General features: G+C 42.7%; 1 protein-coding gene across 8 annotated transcripts in view; it reads right to left on the reverse strand.

Annotated features, from left to right (window-relative positions):
- The window catches only part of BRSK2 (BR serine/threonine kinase 2), a 308810-nt gene that overhangs the window by 20007 nt on the left and 270841 nt on the right, over positions 1-17962 (reverse strand). For 5 of the 8 annotated variants that reach the window (XM_066997946.1, XM_066997944.1, XM_048066549.2 and 2 more), the window contains 5 exons: positions 14530-14737; positions 13231-13279; positions 6776-6899; positions 4632-4812; positions 3879-3968 (listed from right to left, as the gene is read on the reverse strand). In XM_066997946.1, coding sequence (XP_066854047.1) covers positions 3879-3968; positions 4632-4812; positions 6776-6899; positions 13231-13279; positions 14530-14737 — 652 coding nt within the window. Of the gene's footprint in view, positions 1-3878; positions 3969-4631; positions 4813-6775; positions 6900-13230; positions 13280-14529; positions 15143-17962 lie in introns of all 8 variants that reach the window. The other 3 variants (XM_013191608.3, XM_066997942.1, XM_066997941.1) reach the window with 1 other exon arrangement.

Here is a 17962-nt window from a genome sequence, read left to right on the forward strand (position 1 = left end):
TGAAGAGACAAGGCTAGCTGCTCCCATAGATCTTGTTACTCATTCTTCATCCAAGAGGGACTGTCCTTTCAGGGCATCACTGGGCACAATGGATTTTGTGATACCAGTAACAAGAACACATGGACAGCTATTCCAGCTCAGAAAAAAGGCCAAAATCAAATCACCTAGAGCTCTTTCTCCAAAAGCAGCCACACGTGGGCATGCAGGAGAGTAACAGCAGACCAAGCATATATAGAACACTTTCTCATAGCACTGCCTCATTCTCTCATCACTTACGGGTCAGGGATTTCCTGAGTTTGCTGTGGTTTTATCCATTTGGTAGTTGCCATGAAGTTTCCTCTTCCAGGGAGTCATCCAGTCTCCCTGGGAGTAGGAAGTACTCAGGGGAACATGAGCATCTCTGTAAGCTTCAAAACCTGCTTCAGCAAGTTCTACAGGTGTTACCCATTACATGAAGACACACCTTTCAGTATTTGTTTGGTATTTGGCTTCCACTAGCTTCATTTGATGGCTTCTAGTTCTTGTACTGGAAGAAAAAATGAACCATCAACGCCTATCTAATTGTTCTATACCAGTCATAAGTCCGTAGACTGGGTATTGTCTCAGCAGCTATACCACAGAGGATTTCATGTCCTGAAGCATCAAGGTAGAAAGCTGATACGTTGCACTAAATTTGACCAACTGGACAGCGGCTTTTAAAAGTATTAGATTAGCTTTTGGGATGGATTGCATTTATTTACACATTTATTCCAGTAAGGGAAGGAAGCTGTTTTCCTGCTTCACAGGATGTCAGAAGAAATAAGCACAGCCAGTCTAAGGAAGGGAAAATGGAACTGAATGCAGGGATATCCATGGGGAAGAGAGATTATAGGGTACTCAAGTATGACACAGAAACACATCTGCCTAAATCAGGTATGTATGTGTACACACTCACATAACACACACACAGATGCATGGGCAACATGACATCTACAAACACTGTTGTGAGCTGGAGGAAATGAGAAAGAGAAAAGTACGTTCTGAAACCCAGGCAAGCCGGCTTAGTGGGCTGGCCTGCTGCATAACGGATCAAAGAGGAGCCGGAGAGAGAATGACTGTCAGTGCCATATGCTTACTAGGCCTTTCTGTTCTCTTTTCTACTGTATTCACTGAATCTTGCCCTTCTGCAGGTCTCACATTACAAGCATGCACCTTTCACAGGTGGCTTTCATCATCCCACCTGTAATGGCATCTGAACTATAAGGCAGGGCAGACAACCATACAAAGGATATGTCTATGCACAATGAGCTAGGAACATCTCCAGTGCTCTGGCAAGGGAACAAACAGGCCAGAATTGCTGATCAGAGCCAGCAATATCCTCAAAGCCATGGAGGAGGAAAGTCAAAGTGAACTGTAAACTCCGTTGCAGCAGAGGACTGCCTACAGAGCATCCTCCAAACATGAACCTGAACAGGAGTCCAGCCACCACAATTCCTGTGAGGTGTTAAGGGCTGGGAATGTGGGAGAAGAAAGAAATGAAGAACTTGTCTTGTTTCTACGTAAGTAAGAAATACTGAGTCGATTTCTAGGAAGCCCCTATGCAGACCTACCCAACCACAGCCAACCAGCTAAGTAAAGTGCTGAATGTGAACTCTCTGTGATCTCTTTATCCATTTTTTTCCACTTATTCTCTCACTTTGGATGAGGATGTGAACCATGGGACCCCCCTGCTTTGAACCACGTTTTCTCTTCTGTGGTAACAATCTTTTCCCCGTACTTTCTCTCTTTTCCTTGTACTCTGCTCCAAACTAAGTTTTTCAGGTTGAATTACTTCTCTCTTTTTCAAACGACATGCATCTTACTGATCAGGACAGGTGATAGACACAGGACAGTTTGGCAGTGTGTCTCTTGTGAGCTGCCTCGCTTGTTGTTAACACTCCACGTGGAGTTTTCACTTTCTCCCTGTCTTTAAAGATCAGGCTGGGTTTTCCCTGCTAGAAAGAAATGCTCTCATGTAGCTTTAGGCAGTAGAAAGAGACTCTGCATCTGTAATATGATTTCTCCATTCCAGAACCAGAGCAAAACTGTAAGTCATACACTTCTTACAGCATGGTTTGCCCTGAATGTCTCTCTGAGCCACAGTCAGATGAATGGTTTTTATTGCTGTTATAATATGACTTTCTTATGGAGATACCCTGCTTCATGTGCAAGTGTGCAACAGGGTCCAAGTCTTTCTATATGGCCTCATTAGCTAGCACATGTTAAGGTGAAAAAGTTAAGAGAGATCATAGTATTTACCTTTTTTTTAACAGCTTTTCCCTTATCAGAGGGCAAGGGCACACTTCTTTCCCAAAGAGACAAGGGATGCTTGAACATTGTTCACGCAGCAGGGGTAATAGGAACTAGACTCGGAGGATGCTTTTCTGTTAGCTAATTGCCCTCACTCTCGATAGATCCAGCATTTCCCAAGAGAAAGGGCTGGCAGAAAATTCTGGCTGCTTTCTTGAGTTTGATTTTATTTCAGAAGTCCACAGAGCAAAAATCTGAATCAGATCTAGTTCTAATATCCTCACCTTTCCTGTTTCCTAACAGAATAACCCATGTGCTGGGCATCCTTGCAATCCAGCATGCAGAAGGTCAGACAGTGCTGGAGGGCAAAAGTAAAGTGGAAAATAATCTTTCGTGAGCTGAGCATACTTTTCTGTCACATAGTGAGCACACACTCTTCTAGCCAGAGTTATTTTATCTTCAGCTGTTAAAGCCACACTGTTAGACCAGAAGGATGTAACCCATATGTGCAATGAGCCAAGAAGACCCAGGATTTAACTGCATGATGCTATGCTGACTTCATTCTCCAATTTTGTCTTGGCTGGTTCACACTAAGGTAAAACATATAACTTAGCTCTTATGTATAATATTTATTTACTACCTTTTCAGCATCATACAATGGAAAAACTCTTCCCATTCCTCCTGCCTCTTCTTCCTGCAGCTTCCACTCTCTGCTTTGCTCCTATTTCTTCCCTGTATCTGTACATTCTTTCTGCTTCTCCATGTTTTTCCTTCCTTGAAGCACTCCCAGTATCTAAGCTTCCTTAAGTTTTCCATTTTCACCTTCTTCCTTTGTTCTATCCTCTAAAAGGACAGAATTGCTATCATTGATTTTTTTAAGTGTCACCACTAGTGTTCAGAGTGAACATTTGATACATAATGGTGAGATGAGGAGAGTTTCTGTAATATCATCTCAGGCTGCCTGGAGATTCAGATTAATGTCATTGCAAAGGGCCACACTTGTAAAGCTTTCTTTACCACTGTGAGGAATTGCAACTTATTTTAAAAATCAATAACGTAATAGCTTTTGCAGAACCTTAGTATATGATTCGTGCTACCACAGTACTGGGCCAAGAATTTGACCACACTACTGGAAACTATTAGCCACCGTCTGACCATCTGAAAATGCTGCTCTTAATAGCTAGTTAAAAGTAGCTCTCAATTTTGTTCTGGGACCCTCTGAAGCTGGAGGTTTCTAAGGCACACCTGAAGGGTCTGTACATCAGGTATCTTCTAGACTGTGTCCCTGTTCTGGGAACTTTTGGACCTTGAGAAAATCTGGAATATCTGTTGATGATGCAGCTTTTGATGGAGAAGTGGGCAAATGGCTCTTTGGGCGGGAGGAGGGCAGAAGCGGTTCAACTAGGGAATGCGCTGGGAGCACTGGAGTGGGAATGAAAGAGGGAGGGTGCAGGGAGTAGGGTGGGTGCGGGGAGTTACTGCTCTGTCTGAATAGAGCTAGGTTCTTGCTGTGATCAGAGGGATGGCATCCCTCAGCCTCCTGGTACTGAGAGGCACTTCACCTTCCTGTCCCTGCTGAAGCAAGGTGCCCAACAGTAGAAACTACTTACCTGATAACTGCTGCACTGAAGGCTGGTCATGTGTGCTTAACAACTGTGCCTGAATGGTTTCTACTACCCTCTTAAAACGACGGCTTGGACCTGTGAGGAGAGAAGAGGCATGCATGGCTGTGAGAGCAGCAGGAGCCAAATCCCCAGATAACACAGGCTGGAGGGAAAGGATCACAAACATTTTCCCTTCAGTCCTGTCCCCAAGACTGTATGGCCAGCATAGCTGAAGGCACAACTTTGAAGAACTATTATACAGCCCCCCCATGTTTACAGGGACTTTGCAGTGCTACGCTCAACAAGAAGGATGGGTTTTGGGCTCCTTTTGTAAAGACAGGCAAGTGTTTTTTTTTTTTTTTTTTTGTTAGTTACTTTTAACCCCTGTGTGGAGCACATGATGAGCCAGGAAAAAAAGGTGATTGCACATTTCTGTAAGAAAGGAATCAGTGGCTTCACAGTGCCCAGGTGAGATATTGAGACCTTTGAGTGAAACGAGGAGGCAGTACAGGGAGGTATTTCAAATCTGATGCACAGAGCAGCTATTTTTAGCACGAATTGTGGTGGTGGCAACTTCACCTCTTTGTGAATCTCTTGTCCTCCCAAGCATGTCTATCACTACCAATGCCATTCTTGTTCCCAGTATCCTCTTTTTACCCACTGTATGGATCTTTCCCCTGGAAGACCTCTCTTTGCAGGCCTCCATATCAGCAAGGACAGAGACAACTTGCACCCATGTTGCAGCTTTGCCATGGTTACCTGATAAGAGTGTGAAAGTGACAGAATAAATCCCATTCTCCTTCTGCGCCTCTCCCCCTTCTGTGTATGTTATGTCCACCTGGAACTTCACTGGCTTCTGGAAGACAGCAGGACCTCCTGTGGACTTGTATTCTGCACGGAAACTTGTCTGTGAGATGACACTGTGACTGAGGCTTGGAATCTGAAAGAGGTTGGCAGAAGATAGTAGAACCAGCTCAAAAAGGGAACAATTGCAAAGTTCAGTTTACAGCAATACGTATTTCTAGAATGTGTATGATTTGCTAGATTTGCTTCTGGACTTCAATTTGTAATATTCAGGGCATTCTTGTGAGATCAGTAAGAGTGTAGATTGCTTGGCACCACACAAGAAGGCACTGTTCCTTAAAGGAATGACCTAAATTTAAAGGATAAATACTGATGGAATATCCAGCACGCTTATAAATCCCATGCTGCACAGCTTCATACACTGAGTCCTTCTTTTCCTGCTCATCTACCAGTTTTGAGAAATGCCTTTTGCTTAGTGAGAACTGATATTAAGGGAGGGACTAGAAAAGTCAGTGAGATATAAGACTGGATATAACAACAACCTGATCAGCCTGGTCTGACCTCATAGCTGATCCTGTTTTGAGCAGGAAGTTGAACTATTGACTTCCTTACGTCATTTCCAACCTCAATTGTTTGGTGATTCTATGCTATCAAAGAAACATCGGGACAAGGAGCAGACACTTAGACAAGTGTCTGGGATATCCACAGGGACAGCATGCCTGCTATTAACTTACGCAAATCACAACTCCTATCAATATGGAAAACAATTTTGAGAAGCTTTCTGGTGTTATCCAATATCTGTATCATCAGACCTGTGGCAGAACTTCACAACTGCCTAATTTTCAAGCAGTCACTATTCACTGATCCTACTAGAATTTAACATACCCTCATATTCTATTTATTGTTTCACAAAAGACAAGATTTAAAAAAAATCCCCCCAAACACTTGGAAATCTAACTTCTATTTTTGGAGGGAAAATGACAGATGAATTCTTTGAGAAGCTTACCTTACAAACTTACTTATCAGGCTCTTACAATACATTTAATTTGAAGTTGGCTGAAAGAGGTGATTCACAGGGTTTGCACACAAATCACCACATCACACCTTGCACCACACATGTAGGGTATGCACAGGATCACTAACATAGGCAGTAACGTACACTATGCTGTACTAAACTCACAAGCATAGCTAAATACAGGGAACTGGTAGAGTAACACAGCTGCTTCAAACCAATCTGAGATAGATAACAGTGTTTGATGGATGTTACTATACTGCACTCAGTCCCTGTATGCCTGTACTGTGTATGAACAGTTAAAAGGATTACAGCTGCTTTTTGTGAAGAAATTCATTGTAGCATCATAGAGACTAAAAAGGAGAGCAATATTTTGTGGAAAATAACACCAATTCAACAAACAATAAAAGAAATTAAACCGTCTTCTTTTAATATTATTTGAAAAAAAGTCTCATTATGCTTCAAGAACCCTTGAATTGAAAAATCTGTCAAATTAGGTTTACTCTGCTGACCTTTTTCTTCACTGGTACTTTTAAATGGTGAGAATAAGGAGGTTCTGTAGGAAAAAAAAAAGGACATTTTCTCTGCTCACACAGCAGACTTTCTTAGATCGTAAATAAAGAGCATCTGTAACAACTGATACTCTGCTCACCAGAAGAAATTACCCTTCTATCTGCCATAAAGCACAGAAGAGGAGATCTGAAGTAATAAATGCAGGTGTGAGACAGGCTTTTTGTCTGATTAAAGTGGTGGAGGGCATACACAGGGAGGCCCAACCTTTTGCACAGATGGTGACTGCAAGATAAGTGTGACAAAGCAGCCAATCAATGTCTTGATACTGCATTGCCAGTGTGCTCTAATTGCACTGATATTCCAAACACTGGTAACCTGGAGAGCCCGGCAAGAAGGTTGAAAACTTTTCTCACCTTACAGAGTACTTTCTATAGCTAGAAATTTAGACAGAGTACAGTGGAGGCCTGAATGAACATGATGCATAATTTAAATGCACAGAGCATGCATTTGAAGGAGCAGAGACCTTGGTCTGACCAATGAGCAATGCCTCCAACAGGCAGTTGGGCTGACTTACCGAGAGGAAAGCGTGGACAATATCAGCCTTAATGGAGCTTAGTGGTTTGTCCTTAATGACCACAAAAATCTGTTCTTCTTTCTCCAGGTTGATGAAGTTACCAAACCAGGATTTTTTGGCAAGCCTGACGTGATGAAAAGAAAGAGACAGTTAAGAATACTGAGTACTATTTCTTAGATTTCCCAGCTAGGAAAAAAAAAAAAACCTGCAGAAAAAAGTATTGATAACACTCCAGATGTGACATTACAATAGGTGGCTCACAGAGTCAGAGAACATCCCACTCACTTAGTGAAAACTGTTAAAATAATGGTCCCGTCAGTGCAGCTCTGGCAGCAGGTGTGACCAACAATTTAAAACTAGGAGTAACTTTTCTATAAAGTCAATATACCAATTAATACTCCACACATACAATTCACATAAATCTGGGGACATATTTCTGAAATGTCTCCAAGGATCTCTCCATTTTTTTTTGTGACAATATGTGGATGCTGTTAACACAGGGATTTAAGTTCCCTCCTGCCCAGTTTCAACGCCTTTGGTGTTCTCGGACTTCGAAAGTTCCATTTTCAAAGGTGTCCTCTTGTACTGACAGTACAATCATATGATATCGCTTTTTAAAGCAAACTAGAGGTTTCACTGGGCCTCCAACCTGTCAGAAAGTAAAATCCACTCCTACCCAGAGGGCCAGCACAAACACTGTCCCATTCATTAGTCCCATTCAAAATCTGTCTAAATAATGAGCAAACTCTGGAAAAGAAAGAATTTTCAGTACTAAGAGAGAAGATACCAGCACCACAGAAAACACAGCTCAGGCTTTCCACTGATAGCAATCCAACTCCACAGCATCAGATTTCGGTTTCATCATAAAATGAAACTGCCTTTTTTCACACTGATTATGTAAGCAAATGTTTGATTTTGCTTATTGTTTTACCATTGCAGTGCACTTTGTTGAAATTCACTTTCAATTTAAACAGGCTAAAGTGAAAATAGGGCAGGTATGTTACTGAGGGAAACTACCCAGAACTTGGAGGTAGCACCTCTGAAAGTTAATGTTTTGAGGGGAGAGAAGATGCTGTCAGCCATGATATGTGGGCAAAGAATTGCTGGACCAAGCTAAGTCCAGGAAAAATTCCATTGAAATCAGCCATGTTCTAGCAGAGAAGAATTTAGCATGAAAAAGTCAGAGATGAAAAGACCTGCCTCCAAGAGAGTGCAGGTTTTTCACTCTACAGGGTATTTTATAAAGCCAAGCAATAGGCTTCCACTTTTAGGGGACATTCGCCACTCAACAGAAGAAGACAACCTACAGTTGAGGAAGAATGAGGAAGGGTAGAATGAGAAAGGGCAGAGATGAGGAGAGAAAGGAGTATGGAAACACCACAACTGGAGGACAGCTCGGTTGTGCAAATACTCATTTGTTGCCAACTATTAAGGGCAACAGAAGGTAAGAGAACAAAAAGATTCACTTGCAATTTGGTAAACCACCATTCCCCACTCAATTAAAGTGGGCTGGAAAACTGTCACTCCCTAAAATATTCATAGGCAGCTGTAATTAAGCCAGTGAGCCAAAGATTAGCATAGGGAGCAGTAAAGAGAAAGGGCCTCTCATTTAAATGGGTCGTTAAGGAGCCAGGGTTAGAGTGTGAAAGGAAATTACATACTAATTAGCTCGTGTGTCTCACACACACCATAACAACTCTGCAAGCCCCTGGAGAGCTGGGGCAATAGCTCCCTGCATGTAAAGGGTCTATGGTAATTAGTAAATTTGCACCTGGTTATCCATCTAAAATGTCTGGTTGTCTTAGGCTTGGATCTATCATACTCTGAACAGTGCTTGGCTATTGGGACTCCAGGGGCCCAGTGTATGTCACACATTCTCCTTGGAAGCTGGGCCTAGAAACAGTGTGAATATTTAACTGCAGATCTGCCATCTACTACTTTTTATATTTTTATCTTCATTAATGGTTTTGTGGGAACTTCACTTATAGATCTCTTAATGAGGGTAGGTTAAAAGAGCCCCAGAACACAGGGAGGTTTTCTGCTGTTCAGTGTGGAAACTTGGTCTGGAGTCTACAGAGTCAAGGTGGGCTCTTTTCTTTGGCAAGGTTATCCATACTAATACTGACTCTGATAGCCTGGGCCGTGCTCCAGATTGCAAATCCCTGGAATTCAGGACATAATTTTGCTGGTGTTGCATGAGATTTCATAGATGAAATATTATATAAGCAGTTGGGAGAAGTCTCACAATCGCTAGCTCTTGCTCTAGTGGGGGACTTCAACTTACCAGATGTCTGCTGGAAATACAGCAGAGAGGAAACAGTCTAGGAGGTTTCTGGAGTGTGTGGGAGATAGCTTTCTGACAGCTGGTAAGTGAGCCAACTAGGTAAGGTGCCCTGCTGGACCTTTTCTTTGTGAACAGAGAAGGACATGTGGGTGATGTGAAGGCTGGAGGCCACCTTGGGCACAGTGATCATGAATTAACAGGGGTTTTGATTCTTGGAAAAGTAAGGAGGGGGGTTAGCTTCCAGAGGGCAGACTTTGGCCTGTTTACAAAACTGGTTGGCAGAGTCCCTTGGGAGGCAGTCCTGAAGGGCAAAGGAGTCCAGGAAGGCTAGACACTTTTCAAGAAGGAAATCCTAAAGACACAGGAGCATGCTGTCTCCATGTGCTAAAAGATGGGCCAGTGGGGAAGAAGACCAGCCTGGATGAGCAGACAGTTTTGGCTAGAGCTCAGGAAAAAAAGGAAAAAAAAAAAAAAAAAAAAAAAAAAGAGTTCATGACCTTTGGAAGAAGGAGCAGGCCACTCAGGAGGCCTACAAAGATGTTGAGGCTGTGCAGGGAGGAAATTAGAAGGGCCAAGGCCCAACTTGATCTCAATCTGGCTACTGCCATTAAGGATAATAAGAAATATTTTTATAAATACATAAACAAGAAAAGGAGGACTAAGGAGAATCTCCATCCTTTATTGGACGTGGGAGGAAACAGTGATAAGATGAGGAAAAGGCTGAGGTACTTAATGCCTTCTTTGACTCAGTCTTTAGTAGTAAGACCAGATGTTCTCCGGATACCCACCCTCCTGAGCTGGTAGGTAGGGACATGGAGCAGAATGAAGCCCTCATAATCCAAGAGGAAATGATTAGGGACCTGCTACACCACTTAAATGTACACAAGTCTATGGGGCCTGATGGGATCCACCCGAGGGTACTGAGAGAGCTGGCAGAAGTGCTCACCAAGCCACTTTCCATCATTAATCAGCACTCCTGGCTAACAGGAGAGACCCAGGGAACTACAGGCCTCTCAGTCTGGCCTTGGTGCCAGGGAAGCTCATGGAGCAGATTATCTGGAGTGCCATCAGGCGGCACTTACAGGACAACCACGTGATTGGGCCCAGTCAGCATGGGGTTACGAAAGGCAGGTCCTGCTTGATGAAACTGATCTTCTGTGACAAGGTGAGACACTTAGTGGATGAGGGAAAGGCTGTGGATGTGGTCGACCTAGATTTTAGTAAAGCTTTTGACACTGTTTACCACAGCATTGTTCTGGAGAAACTGGCTGCTCATGGCTTGGATGGTTGTACGCTCCTCTGAGTAAAAAAATGGCTCGGTGGCTGGGCCCAAAGAGTCATAGTGAATGGAGTTAAATCCAGTTGGTGACTGGTCACAAGTGATGTCCCTGAGGGCTCAGTATTGGGACTAGTTCTCTTCAATATCAGTTTTCTGGACGAGGGGATGGAGTGCACCCTCATTAAGTTTGCAGACAGCACCAAGTTAGGCATGAATGTTGATCTGCTCGAGGGTAGGGGGGGTCTGCAGAGGGATCTGGACAGGCTGGACCGATGGGCCGAGGCCAACGGGATGAGGTTCAACAAGGGCAAGTGCTGGGTCCTGCACATGGGGCACAACCACCCCATGCAATGCTACAGGCTGGGGGAACAGTGGCTGGAAAACTGTCCAGTGGGAAGGGACCTGGGGGGATTGGTTGACAGCCGGCTGAATATGAGCGAGCAGTGTGCTCAGGTGGCCAAGAAGGCCAACAGTATCCTGGCTTGTATCAGAAATATCATTGCCAGCAGGACTCTGTGGGCCTCTGTGCTTTGTCTTTCTCCAAACCCTAACCCTAACCCTAGTCAGCATCCAGGTCCAACACAACCTCACTTAGGTCTCCCAGGAAATACTACTCAAAACAGAAGGCTTTTTGTGTATATCTACTTCTTTGGCAGCCCTTCCCCAGCCCCAGTCAGAAGCGTAGCCTTTGCTTTATCTTTCTCCAAACCCTAGTCCAAATCTTTTCTCCTTGAAATCGGCAGAACTAACTGTGCTTGTATACACAGGGCATAATTCCGCTGAAGAAGATGCAGTAGTTTCAGATTAAAATCACGCAATTAAGGTTTCCCTCCTGACAGGGCTTGCTAAGTGCTACTAACTTGGAATAACACAAGTATGAATTGAACATCTTCAGCATCACCTTAGAAAATCAGGCTGTAAGCAGTGAAAAAAGTACTTACAATTAAAAAGCTTTTCTTGTGATGAAAAGCCTCATAAGGGGGAGGCAGGTAAGAGACATGGGAGGGAGGCTGGGTACATAGATCACTCTAGGGAATCTAACCAGGTGTCCAGTTGATGAAAAAAGCAAATAGATTAGCATGAAAATAGAGGCTACTGCTTTATTATTTCACACTGAATTTCTTCCTGTTATAATGCTGTTCCATTTTCTACTTTTGGAGTGTCTGATTGTTTCACCTTTGGAGACCCTCACTGTTTTCCCTATCTGTCCCTGGGTGCAGGGATCTATAACCTCCAGAAGTTCACTTGCTTGGCATAAATAATAGCATTTCTTTTTCATGTGAGAAAGAATAACATTACCCAGACACGTCAAAGTTTATTACCTAAACATCAGGTTTGTTAAATGAATGGCAGTCATTAAAGAATGCTGTACCAGACCAAGGACACTCATTTTTATCACTCAAACCATGAGGTCAATAGAGCTCTTGATAAGGATATCTTATTTCTTACAGAAAAGAAGACAATATCAGGAAAAAAAAAGATATGTGGAAGTGGGCACTGAGCAACAAGACACCTACCATTAAAATAAAATCTAGTTCATTATTTTTTATGACTTTTATTATGTTTACTGGAGGGTGCAGTCCAACTGAACTCATTAATTTGGCAATTATACAGAAAAAGAAAAAAGGGCCTTAGGCTTTGACTTGCATCCAAACTGCCTCAAATGACAGACACTACTTCTGTATACCAGCTTTTAAAGGGTGAGTGGGAAGTACAGAAGGCAGTAAATTCACCGAAGAACATCTACCAACATAGAAGGGAAAGGAAGGGAAGGGACTTCATTTAGTGGCTTTTCTGCTTTAGCAGCCTTAAAAACAATTGAGATGAGAATATCACTTACTTATTCTGTAAGGATATGTTTATTTTATGAAATTCTCTCATGCCCCTTATTAGTAAATTCTCCAAAGTGCTGAAAACACAATTTATTCCACTCTTCTTCCTGGATTTCTTTTACTACCCTTTGCTATTTCCTTACTTCTCCCTCTCCCTTTCTTTATTACCCCTGTCCACTCTGCAGTATTAGAAACAGACTGCCCATCAGATACATGCCAGGTCTGGGAAAAGTTCTTAAGGCGATACCATTATCACCAATTACAAAACTTTGGGCCCACAATTTTCATCTGTGACTCATGAATATTTCACGCAAGTATCTTGACAAAAGGCCAAATTGTCTTGGTTGGCAGGGAAAGTCAATGGGCATTGGGTGCACAAACACAAGCTGTGAAAATAAAAAGGAATAATTTGGCATCTGTTGCATATATTAGGAAATGTTTGGAGCAGCACTCTCTGGCAGGGGCTTCCAAACCTGCCATGCAGTGACGCACATTTGTGCAGTGAAATGGTTGAAGCGTACACTGACTTTAAGGAATGAGTCTGGTGAATATGAAACAGCTTCTGCACCTCCCAGTGTTGCTGCCCAGAATTAATACTGCATTTACTATCCAAGCTAAAGATTCCTTGGAATCATCCTAGCAGAAGCTTCTGCATGTTATTTTGAGGATGCAAACTCTCATGTTCTAAGAAGACTTTTTATGGCTTAGTTAGTGCCATTATAAGACATCGACTATCCTCAAGAGTCATCTGCTTGAGAATCAAATGAAAGAAGAGAACAGGAAGATGTTCCAAGACTAGGAAACTCAGCATGCTGTGACTAAATGAGCTGGTTACTGGGAGACTGTTTCATCACCCACTAACCCCACTGCTATTACTGAAGTACAGATTTTATTCAGGGTCCTTAGCAGAGGGACCATTTCACATCTGCACCCACTCGTGAGATAACAGGTTACAATCAGATACTGACTCAGAGCAGAAACAGTCACCCTATGACATTCAGGCAAGGAAATGACACTGGTAGGTGGTGGAAAAGAAGTAGCGTACTGGCAATTTACTTACTCTGGGGATGATTCCGGGGTTAAATTGGACATCTCCTCTGGTGTAGGTACTGCCCATGCATGCACAGCCAAAGAGAGGGAGGAAGAAAAGAAATCAATGAATCAGTGCACCTTTCTTTTTCTGCTATTATAAAAATGAAAGAATTCTGACATTGTACCCTCTTTCATTTGCTCATTGACTCTGCAGATTAGTTCTGACATTTGAACATTGGTCATGTGTCCCTAGATCACTGTATATAAACAGGTGACGCATTTCAACCTACCCTTCCTTAAATCACTAGAAAATCTTGTGCTGGCTTCAATGGTTTCTGGTCCTGACCCAAACACCGTGCCAATCTGATTGCCTTACAACTTGTTTAATATTATTTCATGAGCCAATTCTCACACTGTATGTAATGGGCATTATCCAAAGTCTCTTTCAGTCACTGAGAGTATCAGGAATCCCTGTGGAATTTTCTAACACAAAGTAAGAGTCTGCCACACCAGGCCATTTGGATGCAGCTCAGTCACTGCTGCAACTCTCAGCAGTTCTCTGGCCAACTCTGAGATAATGTCCCTGACCATCACAGTCCAAAACCTAACTCTTCCACAGCTGTAATCCTCCTTTCTGAGAGGATCCTGTAAAAGCACAGGGCATTGGGATAGCTGCTGCTGCTATCTGAGGGTAATACATATGACTTCAGGTGCCCTTTGCCTGAATATGAAAAGCCACCTGGAGCTCGAAGAAGACAATTTTGCACATCTCAACAATCTAGAGACTCTGAAAACTGAAACAGGCCAGCAGAAATGAAAACACTCTTTGTATTAGGGCAATTTTTACACCAATTATTGAAGGAGTTAAAAAAAGCACTAACCAACATGAAAGAAGCTGCACCTCAGAAGGACAATTTCAGCCTGTTGTCACTGGACATCTTTTTGCAGCAGAAGGCTCAGCCTGTGGCTGCAAAGAGGCAGCAGAGTACAGCCATAGGGGAAATATCAGAGCTCTAGGTTTGCTGGCAAAATAAGGGGTGAGCTGAAGATAAAATTTTCTTGTGTTCTAAGAACCAAGACAGGGACAGTAAGATCTGTACTGCTAGAGTGTGAAGAGGGCTCAGGAGATGCTGTTGGAGCAGGTGCAGTGGATTTACAGAGCCTGCTGACACACGCCTTGGGCTAGGGCTGCCTGACACTATCACTCTCAATACCAATATTCAGTCCTTGCTACATTAAACTTGCAGAGCCACAGAGAGGCATCAACTTGCTGCTGAAAGGCTGCCCAAAGCAGAACCACCCTGGTACATCTGGACAGAGTACTCACCTTGCAATTTCCGGCGATGGAAGCGAGGAGACCCCAGGAAACTATTCTTGATTGAGTTGAGCCGTGTCCTCCATGGCATTCCTCCAATGCTGGGGCTGGATGGTGGTGTTGGGTTGGGTGTGCCTGCTGGGCTCTCCTTTGGCGTATGGACAGGTGTCCCCTTGGGGGTAGGGAGGGGACTTCCCCTTGGAGAGGGGTGAGGGGTGACCTGTATGATGGGGATAGATTTGGTGCTTGGGTCAGTACTAGAAGGGAGTAACCTAACAGGAGACATAGGGTTGGTCTGCAATTTAGGAACAGCCAGCTGTGGGTTAAAGCCGGCAGCAGGCGTGCGGCCCTGAGCATTCTGCACAGGGGTGTTCTGGGAAGAGGGGGTGCTGGCATTGCTGGAAGGGAGTGGGTTGGATTTAGTAGACTGGAGTGGTTTTTCGGCCAATTTGCTCTTGGATGGCAAAGTCTGCGTCTTTGGGTTGGGCTGAAGTGCTGGCTTTGGTTGGAGTACATGTCCAGGCCTGGAGGCGTTCCTACAAGCATCAGGGTCCAAGGAGACTTGGGGTCGGGGAGAGAAAGGGAGGTCGGAGGTCTGAGGGGGGATGAAGAACTTTCTGATAGGCTACGAGACAGACACAGAGTGTCCATGCACATCAAAAACAGTGAAATACGCATAGAGCGGGCGAGCAGAGAAAGGAAAGTCAGAAAAAAATCCATCCGAGTCACAAAGATGCATCATGTCACAAGGAGACACAAGAGATGGAGGTGAAGGGGTAGTGGGGGGGAGGGATTTTGCAAAGAAACGAAAACGAACAAACAAACAAACAAACAAAAAAAAAACAAAAAAAAAGACATGCAGTTAGCTGGGAACACAGCATAATCAACAACAGCAGCAGCGGCAGCAGCAAGAACAACAGTGTCATAAACAGGCTTCATCATATTAACCAACCATGTGTCAGCAAAGGAAAACAATGGAAAGAAAAGTAAAACAAAGGAAAAGTAAAAAAACAATATGAAAGAAAGTAACCAAGAAAAAAAAAGAAGAGAGAAATGCCATCTCTCTGGGATTGTTCTGATTGCCCTGCAGTGAGAGAAGCACAATGCCGTAGGGAGGTGAGGAAAGGGAAGAAGAACCACTCAAGCCACAGACAAATCGAGATGTGCCAAGAATGGGACCACCTCTTTCAGCTCAAAGTGCCCACGTGCAAACCCAGTGGAGAAATGAAACTCAAAACAGGTGTGTGATACACACGGAGTGGTAGGCAATGAACACAGGTTACTGCACACACAGGTCAGAACCTCTGTCCCTCCTCTTTATCCCTGACTCTGGTTTAATGCACACATCAGATGTAGCCACCCTTGCAGAAAGAGGGGGGGAAAGGGAGAGCGACGCCCTGTTGGCATCCACCCTCCTCCCCTGGACGGTTAAACTGTTCAGCATCTGCTCGGGGACTTCAGAGAATGCAACACCCAAAGGAAAACACGACCTCAGGTTGGTGTTTAATTTGTGAACAGCTATAGCAAGAATTTCAGACACGGCTGGAAAATTAATTTATCTGGGAAGAGATGGTATTTCCCATCAGACTTTATGCTTCTCCTGCAACATCCCTCACGCCATCGGAGGACAGCTTAGTAATCAGGATTTTTGTCATAAAGTCACAGCAATATTTGATGTTAAGTCCCAATTCTGTGGATGGGTAGGGGGAACCACTGTTTGTAAGATATGGTTTAAAAAAGAAAAAGACAATTGTAGTTCATAATCCACCAGTGAGTTATCAAAAATGGGACTATGAATGTTGTTTTTTTTCCCAAATAATAACATTTATACATGTTACAAGTGTTTTGGGAAAACCCTTCCTATGGAGTCAGCGAACAGCAATACACAGACTTGGGAGGACAGAAGCCTTTTTGAGGGATAGTGGCAAGTAAAAGTCACTTTGAAAACAAAAAGAATGTTCTTAAAAATATTGCTGTAAACACCTTAGATTACAAATACTAGCAGAGTTGTAAAAACAGAGATTACTGCTCCAGCTCTTTAGCTTTGGTCTGCATTCACATTCTGATTTTTATAAATTATTAACTATTATAAATTATTTATCACCTTTTATTATTATTATCCATTCTGAATGGACAGAAACTCTAGCTAGGCACTGTCCTGACATGCCATGTAAAGGTAACCTTGCCTCAATTGTCCGGTAAGCAAACTCACTAGTAAATTTACTTTCTGGGTTTGATGGATTAACATAATGCTGCCATATTTAGAAAATGCAGAGATGTATTTAAAGCAATGTTTAAAATGGTTTGCCCTAAAGTTTTCTAATGATTTTGAAGAGCTTAGAGTTTGGCCACTTAAAAGAAAATCACTAAATCAAAATATTTTTATTATTATTAGAATTGTAAAGATAAAATCAAGCCTCCCATTTTGGTCAGTTCTGATTACCAATGAGAAAGGAAGGGGAAAAGATAAGGGAAGTGGTTAATTTATGGAAGTCACTATCAGCACCTGACTATTAACCATTGGCAAATGACTCCAGCAGATAAACGTCAAAAACTGTTGATCGCAAATGTTTTCTTGCAATTTTTATATCATATGATGGTTTGAGAAACAAATTTGAAAGATACGAAGTCAAATTAATCTCCAACCTAATTCATTATGAATCTCTAGGGCACCCTTAATTACCACATTTCTAATAACATAACAAAGAACAAGATTAGGTCTGTCTTTGCGATGGTGCAATGGGGAACTCCGTTAGCAAGTTCTTGTGAGATTTAACAACTCTTAGTTGCTGTTGAATTCAATTGCTTATAGAACTTCACCTAAGCAGTGCATACAGTGAAATGTGTATTTGCTTTTTAAAGTATATTCTCTTTCAATAATCTAAGGTGCTATTTGAAGCATAGGTAAGGACTTAAAAAGAAATAAATGATTTTTATTCCAGCATTACCTTTTAAGCTACAAACGTGACCTGTCTTAAAATGGTTATGATCTGCTGAAAATGCCATCTGGCTGCTAAATCCCTTTGAAGACTATTTAATCAACTGCTTATTAAGTAGTAATGTTAAGATACAGCAACTATGGAACAGATCTTGTCATCCTTATTCTTTGAGATAGTCCTACTGAGATGTCAGAAACCGATCCCAAGAGATCAATTAATGGGATCAAGTCTAAGGTTTGCAGCTCTGGATGCTTATTTTGTGCACAAAACTGTTTTTGTTTGTTTTCAGTACATTCTGCAGAGGCATTAAGAGTTCTCAGACATCTGCTTCATTCCACTGCCATCCAGGAGGCCCCAGTGCAGAAACAAGGAAGGAAACGAAATGGATCTTCACTGGTTCCTGGCATGTTAAAGGCACAGGGGAAACTGCAAACATATTTAGCTAGTTGCAAAATAGAGTAACAATTGATAGGAACCCAGAATGTTTCAGAAAACAGTTCAATCAA

This window comes from Anser cygnoides, chromosome 5 (assembly GCF_040182565.1).
Source record: "Anser cygnoides isolate HZ-2024a breed goose chromosome 5, Taihu_goose_T2T_genome, whole genome shotgun sequence".
Taxonomy (NCBI): domain Eukaryota; kingdom Metazoa; phylum Chordata; class Aves; order Anseriformes; family Anatidae; genus Anser; species Anser cygnoides.